Raw genomic sequence first — 22536 nt, 5'->3', positions numbered from 1 at the left:
GACTTTTAAGCAATGGGCTGTTTAAAAGGATAACTTTTGACTGTTTTGGTAATTTCATTGATTTCACCTGTGTGCCAGAAGAAAGATACAGCCCAAAGATTCAACTTTGGGGAGGCAAATGGGTGGCTCAGCAAACTGAGAGCCAGGCCTACAGACATGCGGTCCTGGGTTAAAATCTGGCCTCATATACTTCCCAGCTGTGGGGTGCTGGAAGGGTCCCTTAACCCTCATTGCCTAGCCCTTACCACTCTGCCTTCGAACAATAGACATTTAAATGGATAATTAATTAAAAGAAAACAAAAACAAAAAAACAAAAGAAAACAAAAACAAAAAAACACACACCTAAGGAACTTTAAAGAGACTAAAGGCTATATTCTAAGGCATTTCAGACTCCAATGGTTTACACAAATCTCTGTATTCTATTGCATTTTTCCTGATTTTTTTGTTTAAGGTTTAACTTTGTGATTTTAAGTTCATATATTCTGTTATACTGTTCATTTAATGTACTGAGTTAACTACTGTTAAATTCTGTTGTTTTCCCCCTATAACTATGCTAAACAAATATTATTGTAATTAAGCCCATATTAAAAAAAACACAGCCTTTCTATTTTGACTTTGCAAATTGTCACATAGAGGATTGATGGACTTCAGAACTGGTTAAATTGTATAATAACCTTTGGAAGATTTAATGTGCTAAATATCTCAACTGATTTTAAGGGTTTTTTAAATATGATTTTTGTAATTTTTTTTAACAATCTCTGGTTATTTTGCCTGCCCTACCATGAGGTAAGTCCCATTACAGTAGCTGAAGTGAAATACATTTTATAACCCCCAACCTTCCTGCATTTCTAAATATGTGAATGGAAGTTGGGGCAGTTAATCTCAGGGCATTTGTACCCCTAAAAAGCCTCCAAAAAGGAGCATCCCTTTATTTATACTCTTCAGCTCACTATTTTACTTCCACCAGAATGATATATAGATTTCTTGATTATGTTCTTAACCCAAGATGAGTTTTACTTTGTTTTAAAAATATGTTTAATTACCAAGGTTGAAAGATTGCTACGTTTGTAAAAAAAAAAAGTGTGACAAATGTCCATCAATTCATAGGTTTTTTTTAAAATGCCATACAGCAACTTATGTGAAATATGATAGTGTGATTGTTTGCTATTGTAATTAATTGGGCTATTGAGAATTTTGGGGATATTGATATCTACATATTTATACTACTATTCTTTAAAAATGAAAAATATAATACTGTTCAATTCATTTGCCTCATACTCTCAGTGGAGGATGGCTAGACATGAAGAGGAAATGGATCTCATTTTTGGTGAGAAAGCCTTGTATTTTATATTTTCTTAGCTGACACGGAATGTCAATGATTATAAGCTACATTTTTGAATTCTTTAAAGACTTTTATTATATTTTTCTTGCATGTGCAATATACTATTTGGGTTTTTAAAAATTTTTTTTCTCTCCTTTTATATTTGAAGCACATGTCACCATCATTAAGATTTTCTTTAATTTTTTGATTTTTCAGTACTACAAGTTTAAGATACATTTGCTAATGCATGCCCTAAAAGGCTTGTGACTATAAAAACGATGCCACTAATTATTTAAATAAATTATGGGACTTTGCTTAATGATTCTGTCTGATTCTAGGACAAGGTATACACATGAGAGTCATTTCACAGAGCCAAAGAAAAGCCAATCCAGGATGGATTGATGCACTTCTAGGCCAAGAGATCTTGAACCTAGTGTGAAGACTCCAGGTTACTGTGTTTAACATTGTTAGACATAGGCTTTCCTTGTGTCCACACTCACTCTGAAAATACTCACAGATGAGTATCCCGGAAACCTTGGCTCATAATCTGGTCCCTTTTCTGTCTTTCATAGTGTGGTACCTTTCTGTAGTCCTGGCTACTGACTGGGTAAATGCATCATTGCTTCGATCATTTTAATTGGGCCCTGATTCAAGGATCTATTATAGATTTATTTTTCTTTTTACTTGGAATTTTACACATAAGACTTTGATGGTCAATATTTTCATCCAGGAATCTTTCTTTTTTTGGATTTTTCTGATATCTTTTTAATATTTCTTGCCAATTGATTCATATACCTCATACCTCAGCCATGCATCCCTAAGTGATCCTGTGTTTTTTAAATCACCCTCTTAATGGGGGGAATGTAAAAAAAAATCATTATTTAAATTGCAAAGTTTAAATTCCTTTTGAGAAGAATTTTAGGTAAAGAAGATGCTACCTCTCTGAATCCAGAACTGAACTGTTGGAGAAGATACTATGAAGAAGCCTCCAAACCAGCCAGTTGCACAAAAAATTGAACTTTGGGTGTAGTTGATTGAACATTTATTTGTATGTATACTTTTATGCCAAAGGGGACTCCCCCCCTAACTGGCTTTTTGTCAATGCATTCAGCAATTATTGGTTTTATTCTTTTTTTCTCTTATCCTCAAATTATTGTAATCTTTAAATTGATTATGTTTTCATGATCCTTTGGGAAAAAATATTTTTTTCAAACGATCAAATGGAGGTAATGTAAAAAATAGACTCGAACTCTGAACTTCAATCCCCATAAGTCCTTGCTCCACTTCCCCAGAATGCTTTGAATTCTCACATGGGCTAAGATCAAGAAGGTATTTAACCTGATCGCAAAAGGTTTTTGAGCTCTTTTTGGACTTCCATTTTGGAGCAGATGCATCTCTTCCATGATGTGAGGTTATCTTGTCTAGGCCTCTGGCCTAGGCACGTGTTTTTTCTTATCCTGTATTTTCTTTAATCTTTAACCTTTAATAAAACTCTAAAAATATAATACTCCTTGCAGAGAGAAACTAATTTCTACCTGCCTCAGATGCCTCAGTCTCCCCTAAATTTTAATCTTTACAGTAGGAAGAGGAATAAGAGAAGTTACAGAAATATTTGGACTTAATATAAGGAAAAAACTTCCTAACAATTTTAACTTTCCAAAAGATGGAAGGATGCCTCAAAAGGTAATGAGTTCTCCAACAGGAAAAATTTCCAAGGGTAAGTCAGTTCATCATTTGTTGGGTCTATTGAAAAAAGGGATTCCTGGTATTAATGTATTAGGCTAACTGTTCTCTGGATTTCTTCTAAAATCTAAAATCCTTTGTTTCCTATATTTTATCCTTTTGTGCCCATAAAATGAGGAGGTTAAACTAGATGACCATTTTCCTTGACCTCTCTTCCTGTTCTAATAGGATAAGGGTGAAAAGAATGGAAAAAAGAAATTATTAAACACCTATAGGGCAAGCAGTATGCAAAAGTACTTTAAAAATATTATCTCATTAATAGTCTATGAGATGTCAGCATAGACCCAAATGGCAGATATTTAGGTCTATGTCTTACTTTAAGTGTTTTATTGGAATTTGTGTTGCCTTAGTTTTAAAAGAGAATCCCTTCAAGCGCCCATCACAGTGCCTTCCTTACATATAAAAGACTTTTACTGATTATTTGTTGAATGAACCAATGTTTCTTATCAGGGCATATGTCTGCATTTTATAGAAAATGTAGTTTGTCCAGGATATAGCAGATCATTCAATATATGTATATTAATGTTATTATTGAACCTAACTGGGCCCAAGTAAAGCTACCAAGAACAAAGGATACAAATTTGTAAACTATTTCCAAAATTCGCCATTTTTTTCTCTTCCTCCAAATTATGTATATTAAACTGTATTGTTTCTTCTCTTTCTACTAACTTTTTAAATTTACCTTAAGCAAATATAATCTGATCCAAGTCTGATAATTTTTCATTTTGTTTCACAGATTTTGTCCCTCCCCAACTCTCTGTTCCCATCCCCAAAAGAGAATTTTTGTTTGTTACCTCTTACCGACAGTTATTTTGACAATTCTTTTCAGAGAGTCCATCCTCATCCTCGCCTGCAATATCCACAGCTGAAAAGATCAAGGCAACTAGGATGGCAAAGCAACATACCAAGGCAAAGATCACAATGCACTTTTGCTGGGACTGAAAAAGATTAAAAACAAGGAGAAAGGGAGAAAAAAGAAAGATGAATATTGCAGTTCTCATTTAGGAAACTCAAGATATGACAATTTTTCAAAACTGGTGGAAAATAAACCTTTGAATACATTACTTTCATCATTGGCAGAGCAAGATTGTTCTCTGGATGAAAATGTACAAGACCTCTAAGCCTATTCTTCAACACAGTCTCTGAGTTCATGCTATATGTCAGACACTTAAATAATTCACATTATAGTGCTGAGACTTTTGAATTCTTTCTTTATTTCCCTCTGATCAAAAGTGACTCAGAATAGATCACTAAAAAATCCATTACTTCTAATAAAAAATAGAACACAGGGTAGCTCAGTGATTGTAATCTATTACCTATTTACTACCACTCCCTTCCACCTCTGCTTGCTGAACTTGATTTCCTTTTTGTCTCCTCTCTCCTCCAACTCCCTGCTTCAAACCCTATAGTAATGACTTCCAGGAGAACTCCTTTTAAGGATGAAAAGCACCCTGAATTTTGATCAGTCTCAGAGTTGACAGAACAAGCAAAGAAATGGATTTAGTTTATATGTAGGCAGCAAAGGTATGTTTAAATATAAAATTTCACCTTAAAATACACAATTAATTGCCATTCACCCACCTAATTACAGTGAATACATGAATACAACTAAAGTTGTCAAGAAGTTACTTCCTTACTTGTAAGGTACTATGCCTTTCAAATTTTAAGGTCATTAATTCCAGAGAATGTTGGGGAAATTTGACTATAGAAAACAGAAACTCTCCTTTGGTAGGGAGTCTAGAGAAAATCTAGGAGTCACTAACACTGTTCTCCAACTCCTGACATTTTTAGAGAGAAAAAATAAGGTTGAAACGAACATTAAAAATAGCCTTTCAGGAGCAATGCTGAAGTTATATCACAAAAGCACAAACTAACTTGAGAGGCTTTTTGTATAAGGCAGGTGGGGGGTGGGTGAGTAATTATGCACATTTACTAGGGTTTGTCAAAAACTCAGTGCCTATGAACATGGCCACAACTTACTGTATTTTAAAGATGGCTACAGATCACAGAGACTAGAAGTGTAAGACTAGAGGTATGCTAGATGCTCCTGTGACCAAATTACCACTGAATGGCTACCTTCATTTTATATTATCTTCTATTCTTCTTATTTCATCATTCTTACCAATTTCAATAAACATAATCACTTCATCACATGACAATTGCCTCCTCTTATTTTCCTATTACTATACCTGACTGACATTAGATAAAATAAAAACCACCCCATCATATCTGAAATAAAAGGAAAGCAGTATTATTATTGCTCTTCTTTTAAGAACATCATATAATTAAAATTAAATACATATAGATGCATTTACAAGTATGCATGTACATATATGTGGTACACATTTATATAAATGCATGTGGATATGTGTGAATGTCAAGTGGAAATATAATGAAATGAATATGGGATTTATAGATGGAAAAAATTAAGAATCACTGTTCCAGGACAGTCTCTAGTAAACAAAACCCCAAAGATGAAAGATTAGTTTTAGTATACTGGACACTTGCCTAACATATCTTTTCAGACACACCTGCACTGAGTAGTTTATCTTTAGACTCAAAGGATAATAATAAATAAGCCAACCTAGTCTAAATGTAACCAATAAACCCTGGGTCAATGTAGTCTTCCCTTTATTTGTTCAAAGTTAACCAAGAAAATCCCCCCTACCACCACCATTCTTTTTCATTGGTATTTCCTTTTTAAAAATAAAAACAAATTAAAATACTTATTTTCCAATAATCCAATAACTCTCTGGCATTCTATCTATCTATCTATCTATCTATCTATCTATCTATCTATCTATCTATCTATCTATCTATCTATCCATCCATCTATCCATCTATTATGCTATATATGTATATGTCCATATATGTGTATAGCAATCCAGCCTTATAGTCAGGAATCAATCGATCAATGTCTTTATTAAGTGCAAGGCAGTGAGGATAAAAGGGCAAAGAATGAAACCATTTCTATTCGTGAGGGACTTGCATTCTGTGAATTTTAGATTTCAATTTTAGTAGAGCAGAAAAAAAAAGTACATATAAAAATATACAGTAGAAAGTTAAAATTGTGTAAAGGAAAAATGAATCAAGCTTTGGCATTTTTGCCACTAAGGTAGAGTATATAGCAGTTGGAATGTTAGAATGAAGATTGTTGGACAGGGAAGACAGTTGGGGGAGGGTGCAACTTGGAGAGTGACAATGACTCTCAAGTGTTACTCTTTCCTGGCCCTTGGACTGAAAGGAGCATTCTCTTCCTGTCTTTGGATAAAAGTACTTCTATTCCTGGATTTTTCCCAACTGTGTGCTCTACCTGGATTCCTGTGATTGTGTCATTGAAAAAAAGGATTTAAGTGGAATTGTTTGCACTGTTAGGCCAGTCTTTAGGACATTAGCCTGAAGAGACAGGCCCAACCAGCTCTGAAGGTCAGAATCTTTTCTTCCTCTTACTGTCTACTGCTAAAGACTTTGAATTTAAGAAACTTAGCATAGATATAGCATAGTCAGGAATAAAAGAAACCGTCCACAAACTTGCAAGACCTGTCCTCAGCTCAAAAGCTGAGAGACTCAAACTCAATCTGTGGCAAAGTATAGGGCAAATCCCTATTCCCTTGACCCTCATACTGTCCCAGTTTGAACTTGTTATTAAATTCATCTATAGTGAAATAAACACAGTCAGATAATTTTTATAAGGGTAAGTGGACCCTGAAGGGAGTAAGGGTTTTTTAGGGGAGAAAGTTCTCTATAATCTCAAGTATCCTAAATCTTGAGGTGCCTGTTCATGCCTTTCCCCCTTTTCATCCTGATTAAATTATCTGTAAAGAGACTATTTTCTTACAAAATGAATAAATACAAACATGTATATATATGTACAAATATAACATTGTTTGGGTAGAAAAGCTATAGTAATTGGGAGAATCAAGAAACAATGACATTTAAAACACGGTCCTCAAAACTTCATTCTAACGGAAAAGAGGGACTCTTGAGTTAATAGGGGCTGCTAAGTGGCCCAATGTATAGTGTCAAAAAGACTCCTCTTCTGGAGTTCAAATCTGTACTTGGACACTTACTACCTACATGAGTCTGGGCAAGTCATTTAACTCTGCTTGCCTCAGTTTCTTTATCTATAAAATGAGTCAGAGAAGGAAATGGCAAACCATTCCAGTATCTTTGCCAAGAAAACCTGAAATGGAGTCATGAAGAGTTGGCTATGAATGAAAAAATGATTGAATGATGAGGTACATGTGAGGAGGGGGAGTACATTTTTAGGAATGTGATATGGCCATGACAAAGGCATGGATATAGTATATGGAGTTTCATATGAGATAGAAAGGAGGCAAGTTAAGAGTCAAGTTGTCAGTCTGCACTTAAGGAAAATGACATTATTAGCAGTATGCAGGATGGACTGATAAAGATGAGACAAGGAGACCAATTAGGAGACTGTGGCAATAATTTAGGCAAGATGGTGTGAGGGCTTGACCTTAAGTGCTAGCTATGTGAATAAAAGGAAGGAGTGGATACAGTGGAAACTGTAGAAAAATAAATGGAAAGATTTGGTAGCTGATTGGATATTTAGAGTGGATGGAGAATAAAAAGTTAGAATAATGGCAAGACCACAAATCTGAGAGAATGGAAGAAATGTTCCTTTAGAAGTTGGAAAGTTTGGAGTGGAGGAGTGGTTTGAAGAAATGACAGTGAACTTTGTTTTGATCATGTTGAGTTTGAGATGTCTCTGGGACAGTAGGTTTGAAATGTGCAATAGGCAAATGGTTGTGTGGGCATGAAGTTTAGGAATAAGATGAATTCAATACATGCAGATGCATATAATGTATATATGAATATAAGATTTTCTTCCAAAACACACATAGAAAATAAAGGAAGCAGACAAATGATACATAAAATCTCAACTCTGACAATTTTTTTCTTCTAAAGCACTTTCTAGACTCCAAACTCTCAAGATTTGTATAATCCGGTTATAAAAACAGTTTCTTGCCATTTCACGTAGCTCAGCCTTAATTGAACTTAATTATATTAAAAAGTGTTCTATCCTAAGAAGCACTCATCCTTAAGTGCAAAACAGCAATTTGATGCCAGAAGTATAACTTCTCTATCTTTCCTATGTCCTGCTTATTAGGATGAAAAATGAGAAAAAATATCATTGGCCAGAACTTTGCTGACTCAATTTATTTTCTTTCTTTCAAAATTCCATGACTTAAAAAAATTAAAGAATTATTGGTGATGAGTCTTGACAATTTTGCATATTGAAGAAGGCATTTTGATTTTATAGTAAATTCTATTTAAAATGAGCAAATAATTTTAAGGAGAATTTTAATTTGCAGAAGAGAAGGAAATAAGGCTACACAAGTCATTTAAAAACTAATTAATGAGAGCAAGGCCTTGGTGAAAATGCCATTAGTAACATAAGGTCATAATACTACTTTTCCTCAATCTTAATTTAAAAAAGCAAAAAGACTGCTCACAAAAGGCAATGCAGCCTCATAAACCAGACAAAGTATAAGGTTATTAAAGGATTCATTCATTTTCAAATTCTGAATAGCATTTCAAGATCATTCAGAAATCAATTTAAAACCATCCATTCAAGTTTTCATTGAATCACAATAGGGTAAAAATCTGTCTTTCTGAAAAATCTATAACTATGATTACAGTCAGAAACTCACTGATGAGTCCAAGCCATTAAGTGAAAACTAAATTTGAACTATTATCAAAACCCATTTAATCTGAATCTTTCAATGCTGTTTATATCTATATTGAAAAAAAACTGCTTGCCTGGCCAAGTGGTAAATCTAATTATGCTGGTATTGAAAATATAAAAATATCACATTTGAACAAATTACATTTTGCTTCCAAAAGAAATAGAAGAATTTATGATCTATAACTAGGGAGATGGTGATAACCTTGAAAATTATAGGAATTGCATTCTTTTGAGTTCTGCTTTTATTTCACTTGGCATGTTAAAAAGTGGTGATTTTAAGAAAGGGTTTTATCTTCGCCAAGTTAAAAAAAATAAATTTAAATATAAACGTAATTTTTTTTGCATGGAACAATTTAAAATGTAGAAACTTTTAAATTAAAATATTCAGTTCATATGAATATTACAACACATGTGGCAATATTAGAGTAACGAGCCCTATTCTTTAAAAGAATACATGATATATATAGTAAACTTCATTGATACCACCTTTCATTAGATAATAGTTTGACTTGTCAAAACATATTCACTTCCATGGTCTTCTTGCATCCTCAAAACACTCTCAGGGACATATTTGGGGTAGGTTCTCATCTTTGAAAGAAATGAACAATTTTCTGCTGAGAGACCAAGTGATTTGCCCACAGTCTTACAATCAATTAATAGTAAACACTTATTAATCATCTACTATTTTCCTAGCATTGTGATAATTGCTGAGGATACCAAAATGGGCAAATTATAGTCTTTAGTTTCAAGGAACTTACAATCTACTCAGGGAGACAAGCAAATAACAATACAAATTTGCTATAAACAAGAGAAATAGGAAATACATAAGGGAGAAAAGTTACTCGAAGGTTTCCCTCCAATATCTTTCTTTGGTTCTCTCCAATATCTTTCCCACAGGCAATTTCAATCTCTTCCTGGTACTGCACTCCAGGATGCACTTTGTAACCAATGAGTCCAGGAAAGATGACAGGTGAGGGCCACCCTTAAAGATTCAGTATTAATCCATTTCTCTTTTTTTGTAGGAATCTCTAGAATGGCAGTGGGGGAGAAATGCAATGCTTTAGTTAATGCTAAATTTGAACTAATAATCATAAGAAAGATTAACTATCTATACATCTAGTATGAATTCTAAGAATTTCTAATCTCAGTCTACTTTTGTTATAGTCATCAGTGCCTGTCTCAATTTTCACAAATAAGTGAGCAGTTTACATCTTATATTTGATAGGAGGCTCATTAATATTTTCAGGTATTTATTTCTGTAATCAAGGAATAGGTTTTAATTAAGTTAATGAATGGTTGTTTGAACTAGAAAAGATTATATTAAATATATATATCTATCCAAGATCAATGTCAGTTCCAAATATCTCACAGACTTGGAAAGTTATAAAACAAATTTTGCAGAAGAAATGAGAAAAATATGATAGACAAATAACTATCATCAAGTTAAAATAATAATTGCATATGGTGGCAAACCAATGGAATGAATAAGTATGATGAATTTAAGTAAAAAATGAAGATAAAGAGGCTATTTCCTTTTTTGTAAAAATTATTGATAATGAAATGAATCTGATATGATAAAATATTTTCTTTTTTTTCTAGTGAAGCTATATAAAGTGATCAATATCTCCTAAGGCTTTTTTTTTTCAGCTCAAGCTATTAATATTTTTAAACCATGAAACCACAAAGAGGGTGAAGAAATGCCAACTGAGATAAACATCACAGATGAAAGCTATTGTACAAAGAAATATAGACAAATATTTTTGGAAGCGGTCAGTGTTGCACTAAATGCTTATGAAGCTCCAAATGATTATTTAGAGCAATGCTATTAAATATAAGACCCATAATAGCCCAATACTTCCCAGTATGCCAGCCAGAACCAGATTAAAATTTGAGAAATGTTTAACAAAATGAATAAAAATATAATAAAACATAAATAATGTTCATTTGTGGGGAGGTTTTAAGTCAATATGTGCCCCCAGGAATCATTATGTACAGTGCAATGGCTCTATTTCTATTTCAGTTTGACATTCATGGTTTGGAGCCATGTCTGCACAAGATGGGTAATTCAGTTTTTGGGAAAAGAACATAAAATATTCATAAAAAACTCATTACCTGATAATCACACTAAATATGTATAAGTGAAGAATACTAGAGCCTCTAGGGACTTAGAAGGGACTTTAGAGGTAATCTAATACAGTCTGCATCAGAAAATGAATCTTTTCTTGAACACTAAGGTGTCAACATTTTATAGTAGATGAAACTTTAGATTCAGAGTCAGGAAGACATTGATTCAAATCCTTCCTCTGAAACTTTCTACCTCTGTGACCCTAATTATTTAACCTTTTTTTGTGTCTCAGTACCCTCTACATTGGACTCAACAAATTCTCAGGTCTCTTTAAGCTCTAAACCCATTATCTGGTGATATTTAGACAATGTTCATTATACTTCTACCTGAAGATCTCCCAGTGAAGAAAAAACTCACTACTTTCTGAGGTAGCCCAAACCCAGAAAACCGATTGCTAAAATAAGTACCAATATAAAGCCAAGTGGAAGAACAAACATAAAGAAAAATTTCTTCTAGGAAGTGGCAAGGAGATAATATACTGATAAAGAGTTACAAAGGACACTGTTGACATGGATTTAAAAAATTCTTGATAAAGACTTCTTTGATAAGAGTATTTTTGTAGCATATAGTATTATTTTTAAATGGTGAATACTAGTACAACCACTCTGGGCAGAGTAGAAATTAATAGAAGACATAGAATTGAGATGATAACAAATTTTAATTAAATATCTTAAATTTTTTAAGTTAAGAATATTAGCATTAAGAAACATGTTTTAGGAGGGTAAAGTCAGTCTGGCTTCTTTGAGTCACTCACTAACCATCCTCTCAGGAAATGTCAAGACTATTAGAGTTGAGAATAGAAAGAGAGAAATGGTTTAACTTATTGCTTAAAGACATTGCAATCACAAGTCAAGATGCAGGACTTACTGCTATTCGGGTGCTAAAGCTCCCCTCTGAATGGGTAGCTAGAAGGGACCTTAAAAGTTATCTTTTTAAAATAATTTATTCTGCAGATGAAGAAACAACAGTCAATAAAGGGAAAATGACTTGCCAAAGGCCATGTAGATAAAAATAGCTGGTTTGAATTTGGGTACTCTCATTCTAAATCCATTACTTGTTTTTAGCCTAAACCAATACTACAGCAAACTTTTTGAAAAAAATATACTTTAAAAGAGTTTCTGGTGAGGATGGGAGGAAGATATATGAGTGTAAATGCATCATGACTATTATAAAAACAACTCTAAACATTTACCATAGCAATAATAGGTTGGTCTTGTTACCTTTATATAGGAAGAAGAGCATACTATATACCCCTATCAGAGATAAGTTCTTCAGATGATTCATGAAGCCACTACTTTTTACATGATAAGTCCTCAGTTAATATTTGTTGAATAAATGATAAGGAATGGGTGTGAATCTATGCCTAGAATAGACCATACTATTGTCTCATGGGAGACCATATGAATAAAAATATCCGCTAGCAACTTTCTTCATTTTCTCAGCAAGCTATGCTGGTTGAAATGAATTATGCTGTGAGATGTGAATTTCTCTACCATCATTACTTTCTAGCCCAGCCTAGTCTGATAGGAATGTCTATAGATCAATTAGAATTGTAATATGACACTAACAGTTCTGAAGTCATGAATAATAACCTCATAAAAGCATATAAGAATTGATGAAAGTACCTTCACATTTCCATTATTTCATCATACTTTTCCCTAAAGGCTGAGTGATAAAATATTTTTGAAGTTTAGTCCTTTTAATAAATATCAATAAGGTAAGAAATAAATATAACATTTTGACAAAATAAATTGAGATGTTGAAATTTTTTGGTGCTTCCAAAGTGTTGTGATCTGGGGAGAGATGATCACTGATGTCTTGGGCAAAATTATAATCTTTAAATCTATTCCATGGTCCTTTCTAGCATGTTGTAAATAAAGTCTGAAAGGCATCTCATCATGTCTTCATCTGACATTATTCAATAAAGATGTACTGCTTCCTCTAATATCTGCTAAATGTAATTTTAAGTGATCTCAAATTACCATAGAAAAATCACAATATTTTTAATGAAACAAAGCTAAGTGTATAGAGAAGTAGGCCTGGAGACAAGAAGTTCTGGACTCAAATCTGTCCTCAAGCACTTCATGGCTACGTGACCCTGGGCAAATCACTTAAACCTAATTGCCTAGACCAATTGCTGACCACTCTTCTACCTTGGAATGTATTGATTCCAAGATAAAAAGGGTTTAAAAAAATTAAAAACTGGTCAGAAAAGTGATCACAGGACATACCTGTGCTAGTCCTGGACACAGGACCAGGCAGTGTTTGGAAATTCCATTGCTTATACCCACTTCTTGGTCATAGTTCAAGTGCAGAGAGGAACACTTTAAATTAAAATGGAGTAGAAGTCCTGGTAACCTTATTGCATATACCCACTTCTGGGTAATGGTTCAAAGGTTAAAGAGGAACACTTTCAGGTACGAGGAAGTAGGAACCTAGGAGGCAGCATCACTTCCAGCCCCCAGGGAAAAAGCACCCAAAGGAATATTATAATTTCTAGTTAGAAAAGGAGGGAGTCTTAAGGATTAGTACTGATTATAATCTCAAGGGGTCAGAAACCCTTCCTAGGTAAGGACTACCGAGCAGACCAAGACAGCAGTGACCCCACTCTCCCCTGTGTCAACATGGAAATCTAGAAACCCCCAGTTTACTTAGTTTAAGGGTATAAACCCCAGGTTTTGACCTTGTCACAGGAGAGGTTTTCCCCTGAGGGAAGGTCCCACTTCACCAGACAAATAGTGATCCACTTCAGCTTTGGTGCAGTAGGTCTTGCATCTGTCTTGCAAGTTCAATACTCAAAAGGAGGGAGTGATATACTAGGAAAGGCTTCTAGAGACAAAAGAGCTACTTGACTTTGGATGGGATTTACCTCCCCACCTGAAGTGGATGTCTATTGTCTGGTGAAGTGGGACCTTCCCTCAGGGGGAAACCTCTCCTGTGACAAGGTCAAAACCTGGGGTTTATACCCTTAAACTAAGTAAACTGGGGACTTCTAGATTTCCATGTTGACACTTGAAACACCTTGGAATAAACAAAAACTTGCAAACAACTTGAACTACCTCTAAAAATAGCAGTGCAAAAAAGTCTGAAAGTTGAGACAGAGACCCATCCCTAACTGATGCCAGGAAGAGAGCCCCAACATTTGACATCAAGTTCAAGTCAAGACTTTGGGGAAGGGGTGGTGTGATGAACAAACAACACAAAAAAGTGCTTGAATATAAAAAGTCACTAACAATGACAGAGATCAAAACATAAATTCAGAAGAAAAAGAAGTAAGAAAAGCTATATGGAAAGCATCAAAGATTGGATGCTAATACCCAAGAATTCCTAAAAAGAGTTTAAAATAATGTTCAAAATCAAATAAAAGCAGCAGAAGAAAAATTAAGTAAAGCATAGGAAGAAAACTATGAAAAGACAATTTACAGTTAGGGAAAAGTAATGAAGAAAACAATATCTTAAGAATTGAATTTGCCAAGTAGAAAAAGAGGCATAAAAAATTCACTGATGACAACAATTTATTAAAAAGAATTGTCCAAATGATAAAAGAAGTACAAAAACTCACTGAAGAAAATACTATTCTAAAAATTAGAATGGGAAAGTGGAAACTCATCACTCTATAAGACATCAAGAAATAATAAACCAAAAAAAAGAGAAAATTTTAAAATGGAAAAAATATGAAATATCCCTGAAAAACAATTGTTCTAAAAAACAGAGGAGAAATAATTTAAGAATTACTGGATGACTTAAAAACTATGTTCAAAGAAAGAACCTAGACATTATATTTCAAGAAATTACCAAGGAAAACCGCCTCAATATCCTGTAACCAGAGAAAATAGAAATTATAAAAGTTTATTGATCACCACTTGAAAGAGATCCCCAAATGGAAACTACCAGGAATATCATTGCCAAATTCCAGAACTCATAAGTCAAAGAGAAAACATTTCAAGCAATAGGAAAGAAACCATTCAATTACCAAGTAGTCAGAGTCAAGATCCAACAACATTTAGCAGCTACCATATTAAAGGAGCAGAGAGCTTAGAATATGATATTCTTGAAGGCAAAAGAGCTGGGATTACAATGAAGAATAATAAAACCAGCAAAAGGGGGAAAATGGATATTTAATGAAATAGAAAATTTACATGCATTAGTGAAGGAAAGATAAGAGTTGAATAAAAAAGTTAACTTTCTAATACAAGGTTCAGGAGAAGCATAAAATGGGTCAGTTAGATGGTTCAATGGATTAAAAGCCAGGTCTAAAGGTGGAAGATCCTGGTTTCAAAGCTGGCCTCAGATACTTCAAAGCTGTGTGACCTTGGACAAGCCACTTAATCCCAATTGCATAGCCATTGTTCTTCTGCCTTGGAATCAATGCTTAGTATTGATTCCTAGACAGAAGGTAAGAGTTAAAAAAAAAAACCAGAGAGAAGCATAAAATGGTAAACATGAGAGAGAAATTATAATGGACATAATAATTTTCAACTGTTTACATTTCTATAAAGGTATATGATATAGTTATCTTCTAAGAACATCATTATTACGGAAATTAGAAGATGCAATTAATATACACAGAAATAAGGTGCAAAAGTAAGCTGATTATGCTAGGATGATGTAAAAAATGGATAGGATAGAAAGGATGTCCTAGGAGAAAGGGGGAGAGAGAAAAAATTATCTTACATAAATAAGGTGATCAAAGAACTTTAATACCAGAGAAGAAAATGGAAGGGGATGCTTGGATCTCACCCATATCTAAATTAAAGAAAGAACATGAATATATGTGTGTGTGTCACAGACATGCATACATATAACTGTAATCTGTCTTATCCAACAAGGAAATGGTAGGGGAAAGGGATAAAAGAAAGTATATGTGATTAAAGGGAGAGAACTTAAAAGGTAGTAATAAATAGCAAAATAAACTTTAGAGGAGAGTTAAGATAAAAAGAGAAAAGGATAACCAGAAGAAAAATAATGGAGGGAAATGTAATGTTTGTAATTATAACTGGGAATGTGAATAGGATAAACTCACCTACAAAACAGAAGCACATAACATAATGGATAAAAACTAGAATATAACAATAGGTCCTTTTCAAGAAACAATGGAAATAAAGGGACAGCAATTAGTTAAAATAAATGGATGGAACAGAATTTATTATGTTTCAATTAAAGTAAAAATAATAGGAATAGTAATCATAAGTTTATAAAATGCAAAAGAAAAAAATGGAAATAATTCGAAGTGAACAAATCATAGAAACAATAATTTCATTAAAGGGAATGATACTAGGGCAACATGCCAAAATTTGTGGTATGCAACCAAAGCATTACCTAGAGAAAAATTTATGTCTAAATGCTTACATTAATAAAATATAGAAAGAGCAGATGATAGAACTTGGCATGCAACTAAAAAATTAGAAAAAGAATAAATTAAAAATCTCTAATTACAAATTAACATGACATTCCTGAAAATCAAAGGGGAGATGAATAAAATGGAAAGAAAAGCCTGTTTGAACTAATAAATAAAACTAGGAGCTACTTTTCTAGAAAAAATGCTAGTAAAATTGTTAAAGAAAAAAGAAAATAAAATTATTAGTATCAAAAATGAAAAAGAGTGAATACATCACTAAACAAAGATGGATAAACGCAATTATTAGGAGTAGTTTTATCTGATTATATGTCAGTAAAACTGATAGTCTAAGTAAAATGAATAAATATTTTAAAACTATAAGCTGTCCAGATGAACACAAGAGAAAATAGAATTCTTAAGTAATCTTAACTTAGAAAAAGAAATTGAACAAGCCATCAATGACCTCTCTAAAAAAAAATCCCAGGTCCAAATGGATTCACAAATGAATCCTATCGTACATTTAAGGATTAATTAGTTCCAATGACATACAAAACATATGAAAATATAGGTAAAGAAAAGTCTTATTTAATTCCTTTTTTGATGCAAATAGGACTTTTATAACTAAACTAGGGAGAATAAATACAGAGAAAGAAAACTATAGAGCAATTCCATTACTCGATATCAATGCAAATAATTTAAATACTGCAAGGAGAATAGAGCAATTATCCCAAAGATCACACACTATGACCAAGTGGAAATTATGCCAGGAATGCAGGGTTGGTTCAATGTTAGGAAAACTCTAAATGTAAATTATCCTATCAATAACAAAACAAAAAATCATGACTATATCAATAGATGCAGAAATATTTTGTGACAAAATACAACACCTATTCCTATTAAAAACACAGAAAGCACAGGAATTGGTAGAGCTTTTCTTAAATTATAAATAACATTAATTTTTTTTGTTTTTAAAAAATTCTTGCCTTCATATTAGAATCAGTACTACATATTGGTTCCAAGACAGAAAGTGGCTAGGCAATCAGGGTTAAGTGACTTGCCCAGGATTTCACAATTAGGAAGTGTCTGAGGCCTGATCTTAAACCAGGACTTTTTGCCTCTAAGACTGACTCTCAATTCACTGAGCCACTCAGCTGCCATCAAGTAGTATCTATTGAAAATTGAGAGCTAGTATTATCTGTAACAGAGATAAACTTCAAAATTTCCCTATAAATTAGGAATGAACCAAGGATGCCCATTATTATCACTATTATTTGACATTGTACTAGGAATGTTAGCTATAATAATGACAAGGAAAAGGAACTGAAGGAATAAAAATAAGCAATGAGGAAACAAATTTATCATTCTTTAATTATAAAATGGAATATTTACAGAACCCTAGAGAATTAATTAAAAGACTAAAATAATTAGCTTTAGCAAAGTTGTAGGATATAAAAAAATTCATATAAAAACATCAGCATGTCTATATACTCAGAAGAAAACTCAGCAGGAAGATAGAAAAAGACATTTCAACTAAAATAACTGCAATGTACATAAAATACTTGGGAGTCTACCTGCCAAGAAATACCCATGGATTATATAAACACAATTACAAAATACTTTTAATATAAATGAAAACAAATCTAAACAACTATAGATATTATTTGTTTGTGGGTAGGCTGAACAAATGATAAAATAAATGACTTCTTCCTAAGTTATTTTAATTATTCAGTGCCATTCTAATCAAATTACTAAAGAATTGTTTTATAAAAGTAGGGGAAATAATAGCAAAGTTCATCTGGAAGAACAAAAGGTAAAGAACATCAAGGTAATTAATTAAAAAAAGTTAACTGAAAGTGGCCTAGAATCTTCATATTTTTGATTATATAATAGAAATACAAAGCATCAAAACAAAATGGTACTGGCTGAGAAATAGAGAAGTGGATCAGTGGTACAATAATAAATGATCACAGAAATCTAGTGTTTGATCCAAAGATCCAAGTTTTTGGGTAAATACTCAACATTTGAAAAAAATTGTTCAGAGAATTGCAAAGTAGTTAGTCATAACTGAGGCATAGATTGTCATTTCGTATAGTATCTGAATATAGGGTCAAAATGGGTACATAATTTAGCTATAAAAGGTAAAATAAGCAATTGAAAAAAATCCCATAGCATCTTAGAAGCAGATGAGTTCACTATGAACAAAGATATCAAGGAGGGATTCATTCAGGATGTTGTATTTGACTGGGATATTGAAAAATGGGTAAGATTTTAAGAGTCAGAGATATTGTATGGAGAGAATTTCAATCTCAGCAGTAGGAACAGGATGAAAGTACATGGGACTAAAGTCCAATTTAACAAGAGAACTGTATACCAAAAAATATCATTGGGAGATTAAGTCTGAAAAGGTATGGAATGGCTAGATGTTAGGGGGCTTCAACTGAACCAAGGCAGTTTTTGAGTAGCAGAATGATACAAATGGGAATAGTAAAGTTATAAAAGTGATTGGGATAAATTAGAGAATAAAGAGACACAAGTCATGAAAAAGAGGTAGGAAGCTACTGCACGAGTTCACATGTAAGATAAAACCTTGAATGAAGCCTGTAGAAATGGGAATGGAAAAGAAGAGAGACATGAAGTAGATACTTTAAAAGAAATACAGACAGGACTTGAGTAACTGATTGTGTGAGAAAGAATGGAAGAGGCAAAGGAAGTCAAAAATCATTCCAGTAGTTCAAATCTAAGAGAATGGGAGAAGGGTGATATCACAGCAAAAATGGAGAAATCAGGGACAGGTGCTTTGGGGTACAGGAGATTTTTATGGTGGTTATAGTATTTATATATTGTAGTATATTATTTTTATAATAGTATATGCTAAAATTAAATTTTAAGTACGTCAAATTTAGGATGACTGCAGGACATCTGAGGGAAATGCAAAGAAGATAGTGAGAAATGTGGTTCTGTCAGCCTACACTTGGCTGAATGACTTCAGGAAATTCATTTAATGTCTCCAAGAAAGTTTCTTCAGCTAAAAATTGGAAAGGATAGTTTACAAGATTGTGTGGGAGAATATTTTAATACTTCAAAAAATTTCCTTTGAGATTTTAAGTTCTGCACAACTTGGTAAACAATGGTCATTGAGTAGTTACGGGCAAAAAAATTTCAGTATCTGCTGATACACATTCCATTAATAAAGCTTCTTTATACTTATTTAGGCTGGTCCCCGGACAACAGGCAGTTCATCCATCCCTGGACGATTACTTGAAATTTTCCAAGCTAAACAGAACTGTCTAGGGCCGGTGTATTGCTGGCCATTGAAATTCCACAGTCATCACCATGCTATAAATACTGAGACACTAAACAAAGACTTTAGTGGCATTTTTTGGTAATGATCTAGATAAAAAACTATTCTATTTTTTAATACACAAAATGCATATGTATGCCATTTGGAAAATGAATGTTGAAATTAATTTTTTCTGCTGTCTTGCTAAGGGCAGCTAGGTGGTGCAGTGGATAAAGATGCTTCTTTCTGACTTCAAATCTTTCCTCAGATCCTTAATAGGTGTGTGATCCTAGTCAAGTCACTTAACCCTGTTTGCCAAATCTGTAGAATGAACTGGAGATGTCTTTGCCAAAAAAAATGCCACATTGAATCATGGAGAGTCAGATTTGACTGAAAATAATTGAACTGTCTTTCTATTCCCTTTTTCATGAAGATGGCCCTCAGAGGTTTCACAATATAATGACAAGATCTAAGTTTCCATGCTGCATCTAAAGAGTGAAGGGTTGGTATTTATGCAGCACATCACGGAACTCTGAACCAACTCAGAAAAAAGGAATAGGTTAAAATGTTCAGGGATTTTAAACCTAATGTCTGTGAACTTAAAAAAAATTAATTGATGGCTGTGTTTCTATATAATTATTATATATTATATATTTTAAAACAATCTTCTGAAAAAGAAACCAATGGTTTTTACCAGAATGCTGAAGGGGTTCATGACACACAAAAATTTTAAGCACTTTAGTCATAACTTTTTAAGTGAGGTAATATAATAAACTGTCCTACTTACACATTCTGGATATCTCCAGAGCAATAATTCAATTAAATTAAAAAAAAAACATTAAGTATATTCTTTGTAAAGAACACTGTCTGAACCTGAAACATCAATTTTAGATAACTATTATTCTGCCCTCATAAAGTTTACATTCTAGAGGGAGGCATAATACATACCCAAACAACACAATGAATTCTCTAAAAATTGCCCAATACATTTAAATACACACTATAATAAGTCATTATGAGGGCAGCTAAAGTGGCTATGTGAATCGAGAGCTAAGCTTAGAGATGGGTTTAAATCTGGTCTCAGACACTTCCTAGCTGTGTGACCTTGGGCAAGTCACTTTGCCTCCATTGCCTAGCCCTCATCACCCTTCTGCCTATGACAGAAAGCAAGGTTTGTTTGTTTTTTAAGTCATTAGTTATGTTAAATTGGTTGTTGGTTTTGCCACAATGGAAATATGCAGTACAGATTAAAACACTGGGATCACTTTGGTGCATTCCTTATTCATAAAAATCAAGGATGCATTAGGCATTTACAAAGTGCTATAGGAGAGCCAAGAGATAAAAATCATTACCAATGGGCACAATCAGGAAAGGATTTCTTGATGAAATGGCCTTTGAGTAAGATTTAAAAGTCAGGAAGCAATTCAACAAGTAAAAGGAGAAAGGGAAGATCAGAGAGTATCCTAGGGGTCATAGAACTTTAAAATGTAGACTTCTGGAGAGCAAGGACTATTTCATTCTTTGTATTTATATTCCTAATACCAAACACAGTACAAGCAATAAAGTAGGAATATGATAAAGGCTTGTTAGCTAATTGATCACATAATGCCTTTCCTACTTCATTGTTCCTATCCAAAATAATCATTGCATTTTTGTAAGTAAATAAATGATCTCAATCCTACTATTATATATTTTTACTTTCAAATTAGCGGTTTTTCTTTTAAAATGCATGTAACTTGTATAATGGGAATTTCCCAAATTTTCAAACTTTTTATTTCCTCCATCCATTGGGAAAAAAGTATAAGGAATAAACCTACATTGCTTATAAAGTCCCAAGACTAATAGAATAAATCCCTGATTATGTCAGATGTTTACTGTACAACTGTAGAAAGTTTAAGGAAACTTAAGCACTAACCATTTCAATATGAGGGTCAAGAACAATCTGACGTAATTGCTAGCAGTACAAAAAAGTAATTTCCTACACCAGGGAATTCTTACGGTTCTTGCATAAATTCAGTGGCCTGGATTAGTCTTTCTTTTTAAAGCAGATTTAAATTAATTTAATCAAAGCTAATAACTTATAAATTCAAATAGCCATTTCTGAGCTTTTACAATAGCATAATCATAGTTACTGATCCACTATTTATGATTTTCTCTCAGAATCAAAATGAATTACAAATATTAAATATAAAATTTGAACCACTCAATCCCTCCATATCATCCTAGAAAAAAGGATACCATAAATTACTGAATGAATTAACTTTCTTTGTCCAAAACATCAAGAAACAAAAATTAAGAAACTATTGAAAATAAAGCTGAAAGCCATTTTTGGTGACCAATAACAGAGAAGTAACTAACCTCAATGAAAGGAAAAAAGGGGAATGTTTCTGATGTTTCCCCACCTCTTCAAAGCAAGTCATTTACCTACAATTTGGTTTCCTGATGTGTATAAGAATGACAATCTAAAGTCCAGAAGAAATGTTAAACTTATAATACAAAATGCAAAATATAGAAAGATTCATGACCTCTCAGGAGCCATTCCTCATTGTTGTATTTATAGGATTTGGTATTAAGTACCAAAAGTATGCCAAGCATTATGCCAAGTGCTGGAGATACAAATAAAAAAGTTAAACATTTCTGCTCTCAAGGAGACCATGCTCTACTTAGGGTAGACAATAGATAAAAGAGCATTCATCTGCTGGAGAGCAGGTGAAGAGTCCTGGAGTGCCAAGATTAATTATTAGTCCTTGTCCTTCCTTTTGAAGGGGACCAACGGAATGATGTCTTGACACCCAAGTGAACTGTGTTCAGGTGAGGCACATTTGCACAAAAATCATTAACCTCATTAATGATCATTAATTATTAGTCATTTTTCTTCTAGAGTTATCCAAGTCCTTTGGCAAGACAAACACCTAGATCATTCGCAATGGCAGAATACATAGTGAATGATCTTAATGTCTTTGATATTGAACCCAACTTAATATGTTCTGCAGAGCCAGCTTTAGTTACCTTGATG

General features: G+C 33.2%; 1 protein-coding gene and 1 long non-coding RNA gene across 4 annotated transcripts in view; one reads left to right on the top strand and one right to left on the bottom strand.

The window, feature by feature from the left end:
- LOC107651316 (uncharacterized) overlaps positions 1-4357 on the top strand; it is a 32899-nt gene extending 28542 nt beyond the window's left edge. Inside the window, exons 2-4 of the long non-coding RNA XR_001627941.2 lie at positions 1285-1327; positions 2901-3038; positions 3894-4357. This is a non-coding gene — a long non-coding RNA (uncharacterized LOC107651316). The remainder of the gene's footprint in view (positions 1-1284; positions 1328-2900; positions 3039-3893) is intronic.
- Positions 1-22536, bottom strand: part of PLD5 (phospholipase D family member 5) — a 456336-nt gene that overhangs the window by 290027 nt on the left and 143773 nt on the right. For 2 of the 3 annotated variants that reach the window (XM_001377837.3, XM_007481550.3), the window contains exon 2: positions 3866-4002. In XM_001377837.3, the coding sequence (XP_001377874.1) occupies positions 3866-4002 (137 nt within the window). Of the gene's footprint in view, positions 1-3858; positions 4003-22536 lie in introns of those variants that run through there. The other variant, XM_007481551.2, reaches the window with a different exon arrangement.

Source organism: Monodelphis domestica, chromosome 2 (assembly GCF_027887165.1).
Source record: "Monodelphis domestica isolate mMonDom1 chromosome 2, mMonDom1.pri, whole genome shotgun sequence".
Classification (NCBI taxonomy): Eukaryota; Metazoa; Chordata; class Mammalia; order Didelphimorphia; family Didelphidae; genus Monodelphis; species Monodelphis domestica.
This window is presented reverse-complemented; position numbering and strand designations above follow the sequence as displayed.